Genomic DNA, 18,855 nt, shown 5'->3' on the forward strand with positions numbered 1-18,855 from the left:
AACAACAAGCAGATGACGCAGATTGCTGCAAATGAGTTGGTTCAATATGTTTCATTTGATTTTTTAATTCTTGCATCAGATGCTAAACAGGCTGTGCAGCTCAGCTGTTGATGGTGGTTGTGGTTGTGTGATGGGACTAGTGAGTTCCTGGTTCCTCAATCCTTCACCCCAAAGTAGGACAGGAGACATAAAAGAGGAGACGTGTCCTTTACAAGAGTGGAGTTGAAGCTGGAGCCGAGGAGACAGGAGACAGCAGACATGAGACGGGAGACAGCAGACAGGAGACAGGAGGGACGGAGGATGGGTGGAAATATCAAATGAGTGATGCAGTGTTGGGCTAGTAGTGGTTTAAATATCTAGTTTTTGCCAGTGGTGGCAAGTCACTAGGTAATGTTTTATATTTCTTAAATTTGCTGCATTCCACATTCACAAATATTACAGATATTAAGCTATATTGTTTATGAATAATGTATATATCTCCTAATATAACAGTAGGCCTGTTGTTCCTCTTTGTGAGCGTTAGCGTTACTTTAATCTCTTCACAGGGCTTCAGTGATTTCTCGTCATGAGGCCATAGATTTGTAATTAACCTGTGATCATTTGTGAATACACTTCTCTGTGTCAGGTTGGAGAAAAAGTGCTGGTGTACACTGTTATAGTTGGTGTATGATATTATTGTACTTTGCTGATACTAATCACACCACTGTGTCACTATATCTATTTAACAGCTGCTTTGATTTGACACCAGATATATATTTAAAACGCCCCGCATACACTCTCAGGAGTTCTCAGTTATGGTGCTGATTAGATCTACAGGAGAGCCCCTATAGTCCTGAAACATATATTATCTTGTTGCAAAGGATAATAACTTGTGTGTCCAAATTATTATAGATTCAAAAATAAAACAGCTTTCGGGACCTTGAAAGCTCCATTAATGAAAAACTCTAAAAGGAGCCTGTTTGAATCGTGCGTTTTACTTTTGATACTTTAACTGCATTGTGCTGGCGATCATTTTGTACTTTTACGTTTGAATGCAGGATTTGTACTTGTAACAGAGTATTTCTACACGGTGGTACTGCTACTTTTACCGAAGGAAAGGATCTGAGTACTTCTTCCAACAGCACATGGAGTCAGTAAGTGTGACCTCTCACATCCACAGCTCAGTACTGAGTTAAACTGGCAGTTTAGCAACAAAGGCCTCAATAAGAAGATGCTTTTCATTGTAATCTATAGAGTACAGATTACCGCTTCAGTAGTTAATAAATCTATAAACACGTATGGAAAATGAAGGAGTATCACAAAGTTAGAAGGTTGATCTTTTGGTAATTTTTCAACACATGGTTTCACAATAAAATGTTATTTGTAGTCCCTTCATGCTTCACACATCAAACATATACACACATATTTAAATTAGAATAGAATAAAATCAAACAACATATACAGTTACTTGTATATAGACCCTTATATACACATAGAAGTCACTTTGAGTAATTGTGGTGGATATTTAGGAATTAGAGAGACTTTAGTTTATAGTGGGAAGGTTTAAAGGTATAATGTGTAAAACCAGTATAACAGAACGTTCCATGTCATTTCTTTACGGTGGAGTGTAGACCTAAACAATATTCACCAAGCTTTATTTACCTCAAGATGTATTTAATCAGAACATGTTAACGTTGTCTTTATGTGTCATATGCACAACAATCTGCGACACGTCTGCTGGCTCCGCTCAACATCGTACAGACTGAATGTGATTTAAATAAAATAAAATAGTGCAAAAATAATATATATAAAATATAATACAAATAAATGAAATAAGCTTTTCTCTCCATCACCTCATTCTTTCTGCAAACTCAATATTTCATCTTCACACATGAACTTTCTCAGCATCCACAATTACTTAAAAACAAATGGTATTCATTTCATTTGATCTTTTTGACACGCTTCACTCCTCCTCACCCTCTAAACGTTTCTAAATCCTCTTCTTTAGAATGGAAAACTCGTATTTAAGGCTGAAAACACAGAGGAAACGTCTACATGTGGATGTAGTGAAGCAGCACTAGATGGCGCTGAGACATCACACTGAACATCATCACCACCATCTTCATCACCATCATCATCATCATCATCATCAGCTGCTCTCACTTTAATGACTGTGCAGTAATGCAGTTATTGGTCCAGACTGCAACTAATATATAGAGAGAATTCATTTGTTTAGCAGAATGCAAACATGTAACACGGTTATAACTGCTGGTGGAAGGTCTGCACGTTTACTCAACACGCGTATTTAAGTAACATTTTGAGATATTTGCACTTTAATTGAGTATCTCCTTTTTATGCTACTCCACTACAATTCAGAGGGAAATATAGCAGTAGTAGTATAATAATATTGTACTTTTTACTTTTTGTGGTATTACTAGTTTTACTGAAGTAAAATGTGTGAGTACTACTTCTGTTTGAAACACACAATGTACACAAAAGACACACAAAAGACATTTTAAATTTGATTAATGTGCAGCGTCAGTCAGCAGTTATAACGTTTCCTATGAAGACATATGTCTGTTTATTATATCGTCATTAATGATGTTTATACACAAATTCAACAATTACGTTAATAAACACTGAATACATATTAAAACTAACACGTTGTTTGATGAAAAAAGGACTTTCTGCTTAAATACAAGGTGTGTGTTTGTCAGTATTCTCCTCTCAGCTCATCGTCTTCTTCGTGCCTGTGGAGAACAGTTGCGTCTCTATTTATAACACGAGAGATGATGGACGACGAGGAATCTCATTTGCATAATAATGCTCACGAGAGCGACCCTCTTCTCTACAGATGCAGATTTGTGTCTCCACAACAGGAAGTAGAGACGAAGGGTTCGGGGGTTCAAAGAGGTTTTTATTCTGATTGAGCTGTTTACAGCCGCTTCCTGTAGGACTGTAAACTCAGCACATTTACACAAATCTAAAGGAACTCCACGACAACGCAGAGGGAAACTACATTCATCTGACAGCTTTAGCTTCTTTAATGTTCATGTATAATGTTAATCATGTTAATTGTATTAGTTATAATGCGAATTATAACTAATACAATTAATCCGCAGATTAATTTACAGTGAAAATAATCATTAGTCAATAGTTTAAAATGACAGTAAAACTATTCTGTTACATGAATGCACGAGTAATAATAATCTAATGAATGAACATCAGTCACAGTTTGAATACTTGAATACATTTGACCGATTATACTCTTACTGAAGGAGTATTTGCAGGAACAGAGTATTTTCAGTGTGGTATGAGTACTTTTACTGAAGTAAAGGACCTGAATACTTTGTTCCCTGCTCACCAGACCACAGCCCGAAACAAACTAAACGTGGCTCATTAGTCGACAACAGAAAGATGTTTTTGTGCAACAGTGAGTCTGTTGACAGACTCCGTCACACTGAGGAGCCAGAGCTGAACTGGGTTACTCGAACACAGCTGGACTGTTTACATGTGGAGAGGTTACTCGAGTAGCGCGTTATGAGATGAGCTCTCATGCATGTAAAAGCGCCGCAGAGAGCCAGTTGGCATGACGGCTTCCTCCTGGGACCTCCTCATCGTCAGGAAGGCCTTTCATTCCAACATACAGACCCCCCTCCTTCAGCTTTACAGTTAGCGAACTCATCTGATTACACGCGGTCGGACATCATCTATATTCACATCGGCCTCCTCCACATCTGCATCGAAGTCGCACGTCGGCCGAGACCTTTAGCGGCTGCACCGTCCGATCAGACGGACGTGTTGTTGGACGTCTCGTGCTTCTTTTTAACTCGTAACATTTGTTTTTCTCTGGATTAAAATAACGTTTGACGTTAGTGGAATAAGTACTTGTGTCTTTTTTTACAACAGCAACAGCAGCAATACTGGAGTATAAAATACTCTGTTATAAGTCAAAGTAAATGTTACATTCGAGAAGAAAAAGCACCAAAGTATTTACAGTTAAAATGACTAAAGTAAAAGCATTTATTGGTTCCTTTTACAGTGTATTTATATCATTACTGAAGCAGTATTTTTGATGTTACAGCTGGTATAAGTGTTGCACATTTGAATCTACTTTATATACAGTTTGTAACTCCATCATATCCAGCAGTAGTAGTACTCGTGGAGAAATACTCTGTTCTGTGTAAAAGTCCTTCATTCAGAATATTACTTGAGTAAAAGTACAAATGTATCACCACCAAATCTACTGAAAGTACCAAAAGTAAAAGTACTCATTATGCAGAATAATATACAATATATTATTGTATTCTAATTAGTGACGCATTCATGTGTTCATCACTTGAACGGTGCAGCCGGTGAAGGTGGAACTAATCCTAACTACTTCATATACTGCTGGGTTTAATCTGCAATAATTCAACGTCATTAAATTGTTGATTTTTATTTTGTATTAATAATCTGAATCTGTAAAGTAACTAAATGTATAAATGCAGTAAACACTGCAATACTCAGGTGTAGTTCAGTAGAAGAATAACAAAGCAGCAAATAGAAAAGAGAAGTAAAAGTACCTCATATTGGTACTTTGGTGCAGTACTAGATGTACGTGAGTCTGTTAAACGCACCATCAGGCCTCTGAAGGTGATGGTGGACCAGTAGCTTCACAGAGTTTTGCTCTTTTGTTAACTTGAACTGTTGTGAAGGTGGACACAGAGTACCGTTCGTGTTCTTTACTACAAAATACACCAAACAGTCGCCACACTAGTACTCTAACAAACATTGTGAAATGAGCAGCAGCAGCCTCACGCTGACCTCACGGTCTAATCAGCGGAGCCAGAAACCCAGATGAGGATCGTTCAGATGAGTCCGTGAGAGAAACAGCAAAGTTCCCCCGAAGCGGCTCTGCAGGCAGAGCCAGACCTCGTAGGTCTGCATGGAAGTTCACATCTAATTAAGTGTTCTTATGTCGTGATCCTCTTTGACCCCCCCCCCCCCCCACACACACACACTGTGCATTAAAGTGACATCACGGATTAAAACCTCCTCTCTCTTGTTCATGAGAGAAAATACTGAATGTTTGCTTCATTATTCAGGCTTCTAACGCGCAGACTCCCCCTTCAGCTCTACAGTCACTAAACTGAACTGATTCCATGCCGTCTGACGTCGTTTATATTCAGCATCGGCTTCTTCCACATCTTCATTGAAGCAGCACGACGGCCGAGGCTTTAATTGGCTGAACCAGTCGATTGTGGACGTCGTGTGCTTCATTTCATACACTTTACATTAAGAACCTTTTAGATTCTCTTAAAATACAGCTTGTTTGACTGCTCAGCATGCAGCAGTGGAGTCATGTGTTTTAAGCAAAAGTGTAGAAATACTCCGTTCATGTTACACAAAAGTATTAAGAGCTAAATGATCTAAAGTGAAAGTGTTTGTTGGGCAGAATGGGCATTTTGTTGCCTACCTAGCTGTTGGTAGTTATCTTAGCCCAGCCGCCATGTTTTTCCTTTATTTAAGTATGATTTTGAAACTTTTGTTTTTAACATGTCGTTTAGAAAACAAAGCCGTTCAGAGCGTCACGAAAAAGTAGAGAATTCTTGTCCGTGAACGAGGCTGTGAGGCTTCTGCACCTTCAGCACAGTACTTGAGTAAATGTACTTCCTCCTCTACATTAGTCCTGTCACATGTAAGACTTCACTCATCATCTATACCGTCACGCTCAATAGGTTGCATGTGTTTCCCTCGACATCTATTTCACTTCTCCAGCCTGACGTCAGTGATTGGAAGCAGAAGCTCGTCTCTGGTTCCCAGTCCGGAGAGCGAATGTTCACTTGTGCAGAAGGATCTTGTTTAGAAGCTGCGCTCCCCTCTGAGTCGCACACACACGCGGCTTAAAAGGATCACACGATACTCAAGATGTATTTCTTGTTTTTCCTTCGTCTCGGGGGGCCGTGGAGACAAATGGCAGCGCCACCACGCTGAGCCTCTAAAGCGGGCATCCCATAATAATAACGCCGGCTGAAGGAGTATTTCTGTACGTATGAAACGCGCCCTATAAATAAACTTGACTTCACGTCGTTGAATTGTTCATTCAGTCGAATGCAACACAGTTTATTATCTCTTCACATCTTTTCAAGTATGAAAATAACAATATTGAAAATAAATAATAAATAATAATTGTGACTTACATGATGATTTGGTTTTGACCACATGACAACACGTCCCGATCGTCCTGCTCTTTAGCGCTGACCTTGCTTTTTCTTAACGAGCTTCTTTTCCATCATCACGAGACGTTCCTTTGATTTGAGCACATATAACGTTCAAAGGTTTGTAACCTGCTGCCATGAGAACCTTGACTGCGTCCATTCAGACGTTCTTTGACGCTTTTGTAGAAAAGGGTTCTTTACAAATCGTTGTTTAGTTTAGTGCATGGAATCAGAAAGCTGTACAAAGCTTCAACCACACTGACGACTGAAAGAGAGAATACTTTGAATAAGAAAATAATTTAGTTTCACAATAACACAATAAAGCAGCCTTCAACACGCTGCACAACAGCCACGTGTTTCGTTAGCAAAGCTGTTCTTTAAACCTCCACAATATAGAAGGTTAGTCTGAACATCTGAATGAATCACAGTCAAAGGGTCGCTCAGGAGTTCAATGTGATCCAGACGAGGAAATGCTTTTGGTGTCTGGATTATACTGTTTCTTTCTCTGTTAGAACAAAAAGAGGAAGAAAAAGATGAATCCAACAGTTGATTGGAAACTTTTGAACAGATCTTGCGCGTTCTTTGAGCTCCGATCGGTCCTGAAGCAGCTTCAGACGAGCTTCAGACGATCAACATCAGAGTGAGACACGACACAGTAGACGTGGAATCCTGTCGTCTTCAATCAATTTTACATTTGATCACAACTACAGCTCACACATGGCGGCGTGTTCGGGCCACTGTAGGTCGAAAAAATATATAAAAATACAGCACGGGGGAGGAGGCTAATATGAGAAAATATTAAGAATATTAAAGATTACAGTCGTTGAATTACGAGAAACAAACGTGGATATTGTCTGAGATTATAGTGGTGAATTAACGGGAATTTATTTGACAAATCAACAATATAAAAAACTTGAATATTCTCAGATTATAAAGCCATAGATTCTCTGAGATTAAAGTTACAAATTTAAGAGAAATTTGTGTTTTTTTTGTCAAGCAACCAAACAGCTTCACTTTGCAACGTTAACTCAGCCTCGTCACGCCACGCTGGTAAACAGGAAACGCCACACAGACACATTAACGGAGGTGTAACGGTTCGTTTTCCCGTTGCATTGTGGTTCTCGATGCACAAAAGTTATCACCTCGTCCTCATCAGTGTGTTGTTTTCTTCTGAATTGAACCGAATCACACACCGGCTCCTGAAAGTCTGGATGCTGATGTTGTTACGATGACTCTGAGCTCAAAGCGCGAGCGTTTCCTTATTGATGAAACCGATCGCAGAGTGTAACGTGATGAGGTCATCCACTGCAGACACGACACGCGACAAGCGTCGGCGTGCTGAGGTCGATCCAACCTCACAAAGTGGAGCGATGAGAAAACAAACAATTAGGATTTGTGACTTTAAAATCACAGAATCTTCTCTGGTAAATCGGTAATTTGGTCATTTGTGACTTTAATCAAAGAGAATATTCTCATGAATCTTGTAACATCTCAGAGAGCTTCTTAGCTTTTGTCTTATTTGTGTCAATATTTGAGTTATTCTTCCTCTTAAATTCGCTCAGAGAATATCCAAGTTTAAATTTACAACTTTATTTTAGTAAATTCAGCGTTTTTCCTCTGAATATTAACCCTCTCCTGCTGCTCCGTAATCATCACTCTTTACACTACGCTGGCGCGACCACGCCGTCGTACACACATCACTTGAAAGGGATGAAAAACTAAATGATTTCAGAGCGACAAAAAGATGAGGTTCATATACAATTTGACATAAACAGCAGTTGATAGAATGCACAGGTGCTAGGCAAACTGGTTTAGTAGGAATGTGGACTGTGAATTGCTGATCACATGGATTAATGTGATTCACAGTGTGTGGTTTGTGTTTTTTGGTTCATATTTGTGACTTTAACCCCCCCCCCCGCTTATATATTTGTATGTATATTTACATAGCCTGCTCACATGTCATGCTTCAAGTCAACAACACAGAAAGTCACCTGATCAGATACGAGACTGACCTCCGTCCTGGTTTCATGAACCCTTGAGTGGTTCTCTGTATCTCTGTATCTCTGTATCTCTGTATCTCTGTATCTCTGTATCTCTGCTGGTGGAGAGGCAACAATAACAACAGTACGTCTCTGAATTCAGCTGAAGAGTTTTGTTCCAAAAACAATAAACATCCAAGAAAAAATTCATTCTTGAATTTGTTAACAGACGTTCGACGAGATAATCACAGATCCACTCGCTCACATTCTCCAGAACCTTCAATCGCATCTTCACACATCGGGAACCATAGTTCACTCGGCAGCGGTGTACGAGAGTAATCTGGTGCTTTACCTCAGTTAAAACGCTTTAAAATACTTTGTAACAAGTACAAATCCTGCGTTTAAATGTTACTTCAGTAAAAGTATGTGAGTATAATCAGGAGAATGTAGTAAAAGTATAATGTAACCCTGTGACTGTTATATAATTTATATACGATATTAATAGATTATTAGGAGATGATGAGACTGCTTGTGTGCGTCTCGGTCTGTCTGCGGCTGATCTCTCGTTCTGCTGCAGTGAACTTCAGAATATTTTGGCTGAACGCTCAAGAAGCTCTCGTAGTCGCAGTGAGTCACATTTTCTCAAAACACCTTTTGATTGTCTGTCAAGAAAAAAACGTTTTTCAATTGACTTATTGGTTAATGAACTAATCGTTTCAGCTGTACTTTGAGTTTAATTCATAATAAAACATCATATTCACGAGCTTGTTGTATGTTTGTACGTAAAAATCTGAAAGTAACTAAAGCTGTCTAACGAGCAGAAAGTAGCATGAACGGATCATTCTCAAGTAACTCAAATGTGTACTCGCGTTACATTCCACCACTGAAGGCTAACTGTCCCCCCTGCTTCCAGTCTTTATGCTAAGCTAAGCTAATTGCCTCCTAGCTCTGGCTCGATTCTTAACATCTGACAGCGGTATGGACCCATCTCCTCTGACTTTAGACTTCACTACTAGCCCACTCATGTGCTGGACTTTGACTTTAATTCACAGTTGATTCACATTTTATGAACAAAACTCTTCAAGTAGAAATTATGGAATGTGTTCAAAACCTTCTGGAAAGTTGATGAAAGTAGCATGACTGTGCCACAGCTGGCTGAGAAACAGAGGAAGATAGCACAACATCAAATTAACAAACACTATATCCAGAACACTTAAAAAAACAACAACTTAAATCTTCATCTTAATAAGTTATTCGCTGCGTTTGAGTCCAGTGTTCGCTGGGGGCGGAGTCCAGTTCAGTGCAGTCCAGCGACACGCGTTCTCACTGACGTAAGATATCAACAAAACAAAAAAAGGTTTGCAAGCAGGAATACAACAGAGACTTCCTATGGCAGGCCGACATTAAAGAACACGGAGTGCTGTACATTCAGACCCGGATTGGTGGTCCCTCAGCTGCGTCTGTGGATCCACTAACCTCTCGTTTCATAAAGTCTCCGTCCTCGTCCATCTTTCAACTCTGCGTAATGTCCCTGCTGAGGTCCAGGGGACAAAGTGTTTCAGTGTGCTCCAGCGAGGAGGACGACGGTCTCTCATAGCGACGTGGACTGCTTGATGCTGTGAAAGCTGACCCGTGAAGGTGAGTTGGGAATGGACATGGCCTGGGTCATCCGGGCCCGGATGGAGTGCTGCTCCTGCCAGCGGTGGAACCGCTTCCTCGCGGCCGACCGCACCTGACCGCAAATAAAAACAACAACCTGTCAGCTGGTGTGATCGCTGTGTCATCGCGGTAACGACGCTGTTTAGCTGAGATATTTTAGTGGAAGAAAGACAGAAAACGGTGGAGCGGATCAGAACCTCTCAGAGCATCCTTCTAGTTTTTAATGGTCTGTTTTTATTATAATAAATAATATTGAGCATGTTTTGGACAGGGATGCAAACACATTAGCGTTTCCATTTTAAACTACTTCATAAGTTCTACTGAGATAATGTAAGATATGATGTTTAAACTGATGACACAAAGCGTTTGGAATCTATTTCCCACGTTCTTGTGTCTCAGAGTTCCAGCTGCAATTTAAGCCTTCCAGTCAATTCATAACCGTCAATGTATGTTCACTGAAACGTGCTCGTTGTTGCCACTGACGGGTTCATATTCTTATCATTAGTGTCTGACAACATTATGAAAAGAACCCCACAGAGAAATAAAACCTTTTTTCTTTACTATTTGCTTGATTTCTGTTTGTTATTGTGTGTTTCGCTCGAGGAGAAGTCTCGATCTGAAATATGGCGGATGCATCCACATGGTCGAAATCAGCTAAATATTCCTCCATGACATTAAAAATGACACAAACTCTGACAACACCGTCTTTACAAATCTCACCCACGTTTCCACCCGTTTGTTTGTTTTAGTGTCTAACGAAGTCTCGCTCAAGAAGTCTCGTTCAATTTGAAAATGGTACGTCCCCGTTAGTCACTCGGACACAAACAACACGGGAAAGTAGGGTCCAGACATAAAAACAAGTTACCTTTTGAAGTAAAATCGTCAATAGTTTTACAAACTAAGTAAAAAGTATGAAATTTACCGGACAAAATGACAAAAAAAGGAAATATTTTGAGGTACTGGGTCAAAATAGTGAGACAAGAAGTATATAAGACAACATTCTCAGATGGATGTTGAAATAATTTAAGATTAACTTAATATTAAGTAAAAAATGTTACTTATTAAATCAAAATGATTAAGAAAAAGTGTGAGACAGTAAGTTAAAATTAAAAGATAGCAATTAAGTTCCAATGTACCATGACAGTATTATGACAAAGGTTGACGATGTTGATTCAAAATGATGAGGTCATCATTAGCTCAACTTTCGACTCTCTAAAGTCTGACTTCACATCTCAAACATTTTGTTTTGTTTGTTTCCCACAGAAACGAGCTTCCTTCCATATAAATCAGTCTCTTCCAATTCCAACATAGTTCACATATTCTGTGAACAGACTCTAAAGCAACGACACGCTAAATCATTTTCATGATGATTAAAAAGCGTCCCTCCTCCTCCTCTTCCTCCTCCTCTTCCTCTCACTCCCAATCCAGAATCAATCGTCCCGTGTGTCCCCCTTCCTCCAGTAATCACAACACACTGTCCAGAGAAGAGCCCATCCGAACAAAACACCAAACAATGATTCTAACACTCTGTTATTTTTGATGTCTCACTTAATCAGCGGGCTAACCAGCTTGTCTGTAAAGACCCTGTTTAATCCACCACACACACACACACACACACACACACGTGTCTCAGTGCTAAATGTTTTTCTTTCCTCTTGAATGTGACCGTGAGTATCCTTTGTTCATCTGTCTCATTTCTTTTCTGCTTCTCTCAGCCTGAAACACAACACTAAATCAATATCCTCTGTAAGCTACGCATGCTGGTTAAGCCCCCGTGTTGGTCCATGATGAGATGTTCGTTCATCATCCGGCCGGCTAACACCAGTGTGGGACGGTAACCGGAGGGCCAGCGGTCAGCTGATGTTACATCCATGTGTTAGTGCAGGAATAGCTTGTGAAGTGATGGTTGTTTTGTGATGAGATGTGAGCTGGAACACCAGATTGTGATTCAGAGGAATAACCTTCCAGGCTGCCTTGATTAAACTTAAAGATCTGACGTAATCCGCATTATGGCAATGGAAAGGTCAAGTGATACTATAAGTATCCTCGTCTCTGCTTCGTCGTCATATAAGGGTCTGTTCAGAGACGTCAAGTGCTTCGCAAGAAAAAACATATAAGCAACGAAGATCCAGAACCCAAGAGGTTAAACAAGATGGAGCAGAATCGTTTCTCTTTAGAAGAGATTAAAGGAGGATACTACAAGTAAGGATGGAGGAGAGGAGGGATGTGAGTTATTTTCATTTTCTCTAGCTTGTGCAATTCACTCTTCGCTAAGTCCCGCCCCCCGGGAAACAAGAAGGATGTGAGAAAAGAGGGTTAGACAACAAGACTACTTAGTTAGGTTTAGACAACAAGACTACTTAGTTAGGTTTAGGCAACAAGACTACTTAGTTAGGTTTAGACAACAAGACTACTTAGTTAGGTTTAGACAACAAGACTACTTAGTTAGGTTTAGACAACAAGACTACTTAGTTAGGTTTAGACAACAAAACTACTTAGTTAGGTTTAGGCAACAAGACTACTTAGTTAGGTTTAGACAACAAGACTACTTAGTTAGGTTTAGACAACAAGACTACTTAGTTAGGTTTAGACAACAAGACTACTTAGTTAGGTTTAGACAACAAGACTACTTAGTTAGGTTTAGACAACAAGACTACTTAGTTAGGTTTAGACAACAAAACTACTTAGTTAGGTTTAGACAACAAGACTACTTAGTTAGGTTTGTTGTTTTTTTGTTCATTGTTTTTCGTAGATATAGCTACCAGCATGTGTATACATTCAGTAAACCTTCACAAGCCAGCGTAGCATAGAAGTGCTATCGCTAGTTAATTATGTGCTAACGTACTCCGCTAATGTTAGCTCCACAGGCTTTTATGTAGAAACGTAAAGTTTTAGAAACATGTATCCTCTTCCAACCTCGAGTAACAAGTATCAGTATCACACAACGTTTAACCAAGGCACTTTAAATGTTTTCATCCCCCCAAAACCGAAATCAAATATCAAAAACATGGCATGAAAAAGCCCCAAAAAACTCACAAAATACGGCTACTACACGCAATACAACTAATGTAATAATAAAACTATACTAACTACTAGTATTATAAATAATAACAGCTTCACACATTAAAGTAGCACATCTGCACGCATACATATTCATATTTCTGTGCTATTCTGAGAGGGTTTCACCCCCGATTTCCTCCATGAGACCAAATTAAGGCCGACACTGTCATAAGGTGTAGAAAGTGATGTCACTGACACATGACAAGTCTTAATTGTGCCCTAAACACAAGAGCCTCGAGCTCTATCACTCAATTCCCTCTAGTAACACAGACAACAGCCACCGAAAGAGAGAGCTGAAGAACATGAAGAAGTGTCGGGAGCAGAGGGGTGGGGAACGTAAACTGTTTGATCAATATATAATATATATAATAAGCGGATGTGAATGTGCTTACCTCGCTGTTTAGGAAGCAGTAAAACACGGACACAAAGAAGCCCTGTGAGGAGAGGAAGAGGGAGATAAAGAGAGGAACAAAATGTCATCAAAATAAAAAAAACAACACATCATCGCTGATCTGGTTTTAATCCGCACACAGCAGCTTACCGTACATTTCCATTCAATCATCTCCGGAGAGGAACACTGTCCACTCATTACAATTACTGCTTCTTTGTGTACCAAAATACGCCCACGCAGACCATAATATGGTTTGTCCTCGAAAAGCATTTCTGATGCATTTCGCCTGATATCAAACAGAAATGTGAACTCGTTTCTTCAGTCTGACGTTTCCTCGACTAGTTTGATTTTCGCTAACGAATCTAAAGAGAACGACGCCTGAATCTAACGTCAGTTTCAGTGCATTGGTGTTGTGTTACCATGGCGCTGTGTGTCCGGCGACATTGAGTGTAAAAGGAATTTGTTAATGAAGGGGATTTAGTTATTCAGCCGCCCAAACGCCGAAGAGAGGCCCATGGACGAATCAGAGATGTCGGGTTTATTGTCCCACATAGACCTGCCGTCCATCCCGGGAGGATTTGTGTGAAGGTTTTACTTGTAAAGGTTTAAGATTCACAATGTTTTTGCAATGAAGGTGGCAGTCAGAGCTTTAGCGTTACGGACAAGAAAAAGACGGCAGAGTCTAAACCAGGCGGCAACCTCCGGGTCTAACAATGTGTTAAAGCTGCATTCTCTCTAGTGTCCACCAGGGGCGACTCCTCTGGTTGTATAGAAGTCTATGAGAAAATGACTCTACTTCTCTCTTGATTTATTACCTCAGGAAACATTGGACAAGTCGTACCTGGAAGGACTCCAAAAAAGAGTTGAAATATATGAAGACGACTTGAGAGATCTCGTCTTCCCCCGGGTTGACGAAGAAGAGCATGTAGGTGATTCCCAGCAGAGGAAGGAGAACCAGAGTGGCCTTCACAGCCTTCCTGCAGAGGATCAGACAACCAGGAGAGAGACAGACTGTCACTCAGCCGTTCACCACAATCCACCGATCGAGTTCAAAACATGAATTATTCAAGAGGTGTGCGTCCACGCAGGAGAGTGTTGACTGTACCTGTACTGCATCGTCTCCGACGTGGTGGAAGCTCTCAGCTTGGTCATCAGGATTCTCACGATGTTGAAGAGGAAAATGAAATTGATCTGTTGGGACGATCGAAACGCAGCAGATGAATGTGAGGCTCCTTCATAGCGTCTATTACCGTCAGAGAGAGAGAGAGAGAGGCTGCTCTGGACAGGAACTCATCCCGTTAGTGTCATCGTACTTTATATTTATGGACGTTTTCAGTGTTTAGGAAATAAAGCAACCTGCTGGAGATTTGTATGTGGAACTGTTGTTGCGTCATCATGTATGCCGTGCGCAGCGGAAAGTAACTAATGCATTTACTCAAGTCCTTACATTTTGAGGTACTTTGCTAGAGTATTTACATTGTACGCTATTGTATACTTCTACTCCACTACCTCTCAGAGGCAAGTACTTTTTACTCCTTTACATTCATTCAACTTTTGTTACTTTGCAGATTTAGAATAATAATCCAACACACAAATCAACTAATAAATGATAATGCATTATTTAATTCAAGCCACCCAGAGGGTTATTAAGTAATTCAAATGCTCCACCTTTACTGATGCAACATTAAACTTATATTACGATGCTCATATTTCTGAACTTGTATTTAAAGCTACGACAAGGAGCTTTCATTTAGTCTAGGTTCTGTTGGTCCCTGTGGACTAAAGTATCTCTGAGCACCAGAGTCCCTTCAGAACTCCTCTCATGTTACTGCAGCAGGTCTGACCGTCGGCCCCTCTCAGTCCTGGTTCTGGTTCTCCTGTTGCCTCCCTTCCCTCAATCACGACTGTGCCATGAAAAACTAATGAATAAAGCTCCTCCACGTGTCATTTTGGTCATGTATGATGTATTGTAAGGTTATCTTCCAACCTCCCTCCTTTCCTGAATCCTGGGATTGTCCTTTTCCTCTCTTAATTGGCCTCGGGAGGTTCGGATGGAACAAGCCCCCCCCATGACTCGACTCCCACCCCGAAAACAACTGACGCAAAAAAGAGCAAATTGCACACAGCTGCACAACCTTACGGGCGTGTTTGCGCTGTAATATCATCAGGAGCAATGTCTTTAATGACGCTATCAGCAGCAGCAGTCCATTCTTTCAGATTTCACCCCATTATTTCTAAAATCACTTCTGTTTTGTTGAGTTTAGCCTTTGGACTCTTCATAGAGTATTTTTTTCATGGTGATATCGATGTTTTTACTCATAAATGACGTGATTAATTCTCTGTGTGTGGCAGCAGGGCGATGGTTGATGGTTCATTGTTGGCCTTTTATTTTTGGAGGAGATTTGTTGACAATAAGAAAGATATGAAATAGTACCAGCTGTATCCTCTAACATTGCTGAAACCATGCTTCTCGGTTATCTTAAGTGCTCCTCGAGCTTATTTTTCCCCCACAATGTGATGAGAGACAAAATCAATAGGTGAGAATGATGTAACAGGAGAGCAGGAATACTTCCAGCTGACCTGACCTTGGCCTGAAACAGATGCACGCCAATCGTTGGAGATTCCAGCGGCCCTAACCGGCCTCGCGTATTAGCGCTCACCGGCTTTAATAACATCCTGTGGTTGTCCCTTACGGCAGCACATCGTGAAGGGCGCCGACAGTTCACAAACCACGGCCGCCCCGACACAACGAGACACCCGCAAATATTTCTGGTGACCCGACGACGATCCTGCAGGATCGAGAAACTCGGCGAGGAGATAAAAGCCTGAAAGAGAAGCTGCTGTTGTGAGCAGGACGTTTGTGCAGAGAGAGATATTGGGGGAGGCAGATGTGTGCTTCAGGGGAGAGTTTGAGGCAGCAGAGACAGAAACATAAAGTGCCTCTAGGAGGGAGGACTGCAGAGAGGAGGAGGAGACGAGGGAAGGTGTTGTTTCTCTGGCGAGGATGGGAGGAAGGTCAAATCCACCGCTGGAGACCCAGCGGGGGGGAACCGGCCCCGAACAACAGAGAAATGGTCCAAATCACCACAGCGAGGAGACGTGGAGGGTCACAGACAAGTACTCAGAGCAGAAGAGTAGAAGTACTAAAAGTATTTATGATGCAGAATGGTATTTTATATATGTGTACTGCACAACTCTTCACTTTCAATAGACACTTTAATAACAGACGCATTTTAACCCTCATATCGTTTGTTTGTCATATTTCTATTTGTAATTATTTCTGTTTATTGTCGTGCACCAATCACAAAGCCTGATTATATGTGTTTACTACTGCATAAACACTTACCTTTAATATATATATATATGCACTGTCTACACTGTATATATTCTAGTGTATTCATATTTATACTACTGTCAATATATTTACACTACTGCACCACACAGTATATTAGGATTACTGATGCCTACTCATCTCTCCCCTTCCTGTTTATTATTACGGACATTTCTGCTTTTTGCACTTCTGGTTAGAAGCTTAGTTTTTTAATCTAATCTAATGTTATTGTATTCTGATTATTAATGCGCTGATGTTTAGGCATCATGTTCATGTTGCAGCTGGTGAAGTTGAGGCTAATTTAATAATAATAATAATAATTTAACTACTTTATGTGCTGTTGAGAAACCTAATCTCCAAAAATGCATCCCAATTCATTTTTTTAATCATATTTTGAAGAATCTGAACCTGTTCCCTCTAAACTGTTTTTAAGTGCAGAACTTGAGCGAATGTTCTTTCCACCACTGGACGGAGGACTGAGGTATTTTGGAAGCGCAGTCAGGAGGGAGTTCCAGAAGTCCAGACCAGAGATGAGTAAAGCGTGTACAAGGAGCCGCTCTGAGCCTCCCGACGGTCTGCAAAGTCTGCAGGATCATTCAGGATCGTTCAGGATCATTCAGGATCGTTCAGGATCGTTCAGGATCGTTCAGGATCATTCAGGATCGTTCAGGATCGTTCAGGGTCATTCAGGATCGTTCAGGATCGTTCAGGATCATTCAGGGTCATTCAGGGTCATTCAGGATCGTTCAGGATCGTTCAGGGTCATTCAGGATCATTCAGGGTCATTCAGGGTCATTCAGGATCATTCAGGATCGTTCAGGATCGTTCAGGATCATTCAGGATCGTTCAGGGTCATTCAGGATCATTCAGGGTCATTCAGGGTCATTCAGGGTCATTCAGGATCATTCAGGATCGTTCAGGGTCATTCAGGATCGTTCAGGATCGTTCAGGGTCATTCAGGATCGTTCAGGATCATTCAGGATCATTCAGGATCGTTCAGGATCGTTCACCGCGAGGGGAGCCGGAGGGCCGAGCGGCTCCGCGCAGACGGAGAGTCACAACAACAGCGTCGCCCTGAAAGCTGACGGAGAGCAGCTGCAGGTGGTGGACGTCCCGTTTAACACTCGTGCATCACGCCGGACATTTTGGGCTTTTTACATTTTTCTACCATTTGGTTTGTGTTCATGCTTCTGGCATAACGTGTGTCAAGGGTGTGAGTTCAACCAAATAAGAGCCTAAAAGCCTCGATAGCAAAATGTCAGGGGTCTAAACGATTATAAGACAATTATTTATCGTTTGTCAATTGTCACTAAAATGTCTTTTAAAGGATCACTAATGCACAGTTTTCATCATTTAAACTGAAAAACGTGTATTCACTAATATGACCGACGAGTGCGAGAGATGATGTCACAGCCGGGCAGAGACCTCAGCTCTGATACAAAGTCTATAAATAAACTGTGAAGTTAAATTATAGATACGCAGACGATGCATTCTGTTATATCAGGCTTTCAATATCTACAGCCCCTGGCTTCAACATTTTATTTAATTTTACAGTTTGATGTCACATTGAGCCATTTTCTCATTATTGCGACGTGACAAACACGTGTTGTTTTCCTGGTTTCCACTCGGGGCATCGCTGCTGCATTACGGAGCCATTCTGTGTTATTTGTTCATGAAAAACAACAGTAGCATTAAAGGAAGATGAAAAAAATGGTCCAAAATGTCATCACTTCATCAGTTTGTCCAGTTAAACATTCGTGTCAAATTGTCATAGTTAGCACATGAAGTATTGAGTCATCGATCATTTCAACCTGGAGTCCAGCTGGACGTTTGTGCCGAATTCCTGGCGTCACTGTGATTTCACGCTCACGAGAACGGATCGCACAGACGGACGAATGAGCAAAAAGATAATGGCAGAAAAAAACTATGAATATTTGTTATGATCGGGACTATTCAGGATGTTTTTGTCCTCTGAGGACATCAGAGCAGATATGTTGAAGTTGAGCTGCTGAATGTGGAGCTGGATGAAGACACACATAATGAAGTCAAAGCCAGGAAAACGTCCCCTCAGGGTATGGAAATAACCCAATATTAGAGATAATTCCTCAAAGAAACAAACAAGACTGAACACATCTCTGGACCACTTTCTTCGTTTCCAGCATGATTCACATATGCTGCAGAGATTTAAACGCTCGACAGGTAGAGCGTCAGAAGTTCACATTAATCATTCCCAACATGAAGAATCTGCTGCGGTTT

At 40.8% G+C, this 18,855-nt stretch overlaps 1 protein-coding gene across 1 annotated transcript in view; it reads right to left on the reverse strand.

Annotated features, from left to right (window-relative positions):
• Positions 1-9,281: 9,281 nt before the first annotated feature.
• Positions 9,282-18,855, reverse strand: part of LOC306712617 (corticotropin-releasing factor receptor 1-like) — a 46,079-nt gene continuing 36,505 nt past the window's right edge. Inside the window, exons 11-14 of the mRNA XM_079181985.1 lie at positions 14,374-14,459; positions 14,110-14,245; positions 13,270-13,311; positions 9,282-9,890 (exon numbers count right to left, since the gene is read on the reverse strand). Coding sequence (XP_079038111.1) covers positions 9,750-9,890; positions 13,270-13,311; positions 14,110-14,245; positions 14,374-14,459 — 405 coding nt within the window. The 3' untranslated portion in view covers positions 9,282-9,749. The remainder of the gene's footprint in view (positions 9,891-13,269; positions 13,312-14,109; positions 14,246-14,373; positions 14,460-18,855) is intronic.

The sequence above is a fragment of the Pholis gunnellus genome (genome assembly GCF_910591455.1).
Source record: "Pholis gunnellus genome assembly, chromosome: 21".
NCBI lineage: Eukaryota > Metazoa > Chordata > Actinopteri > Perciformes > Pholidae > Pholis > Pholis gunnellus.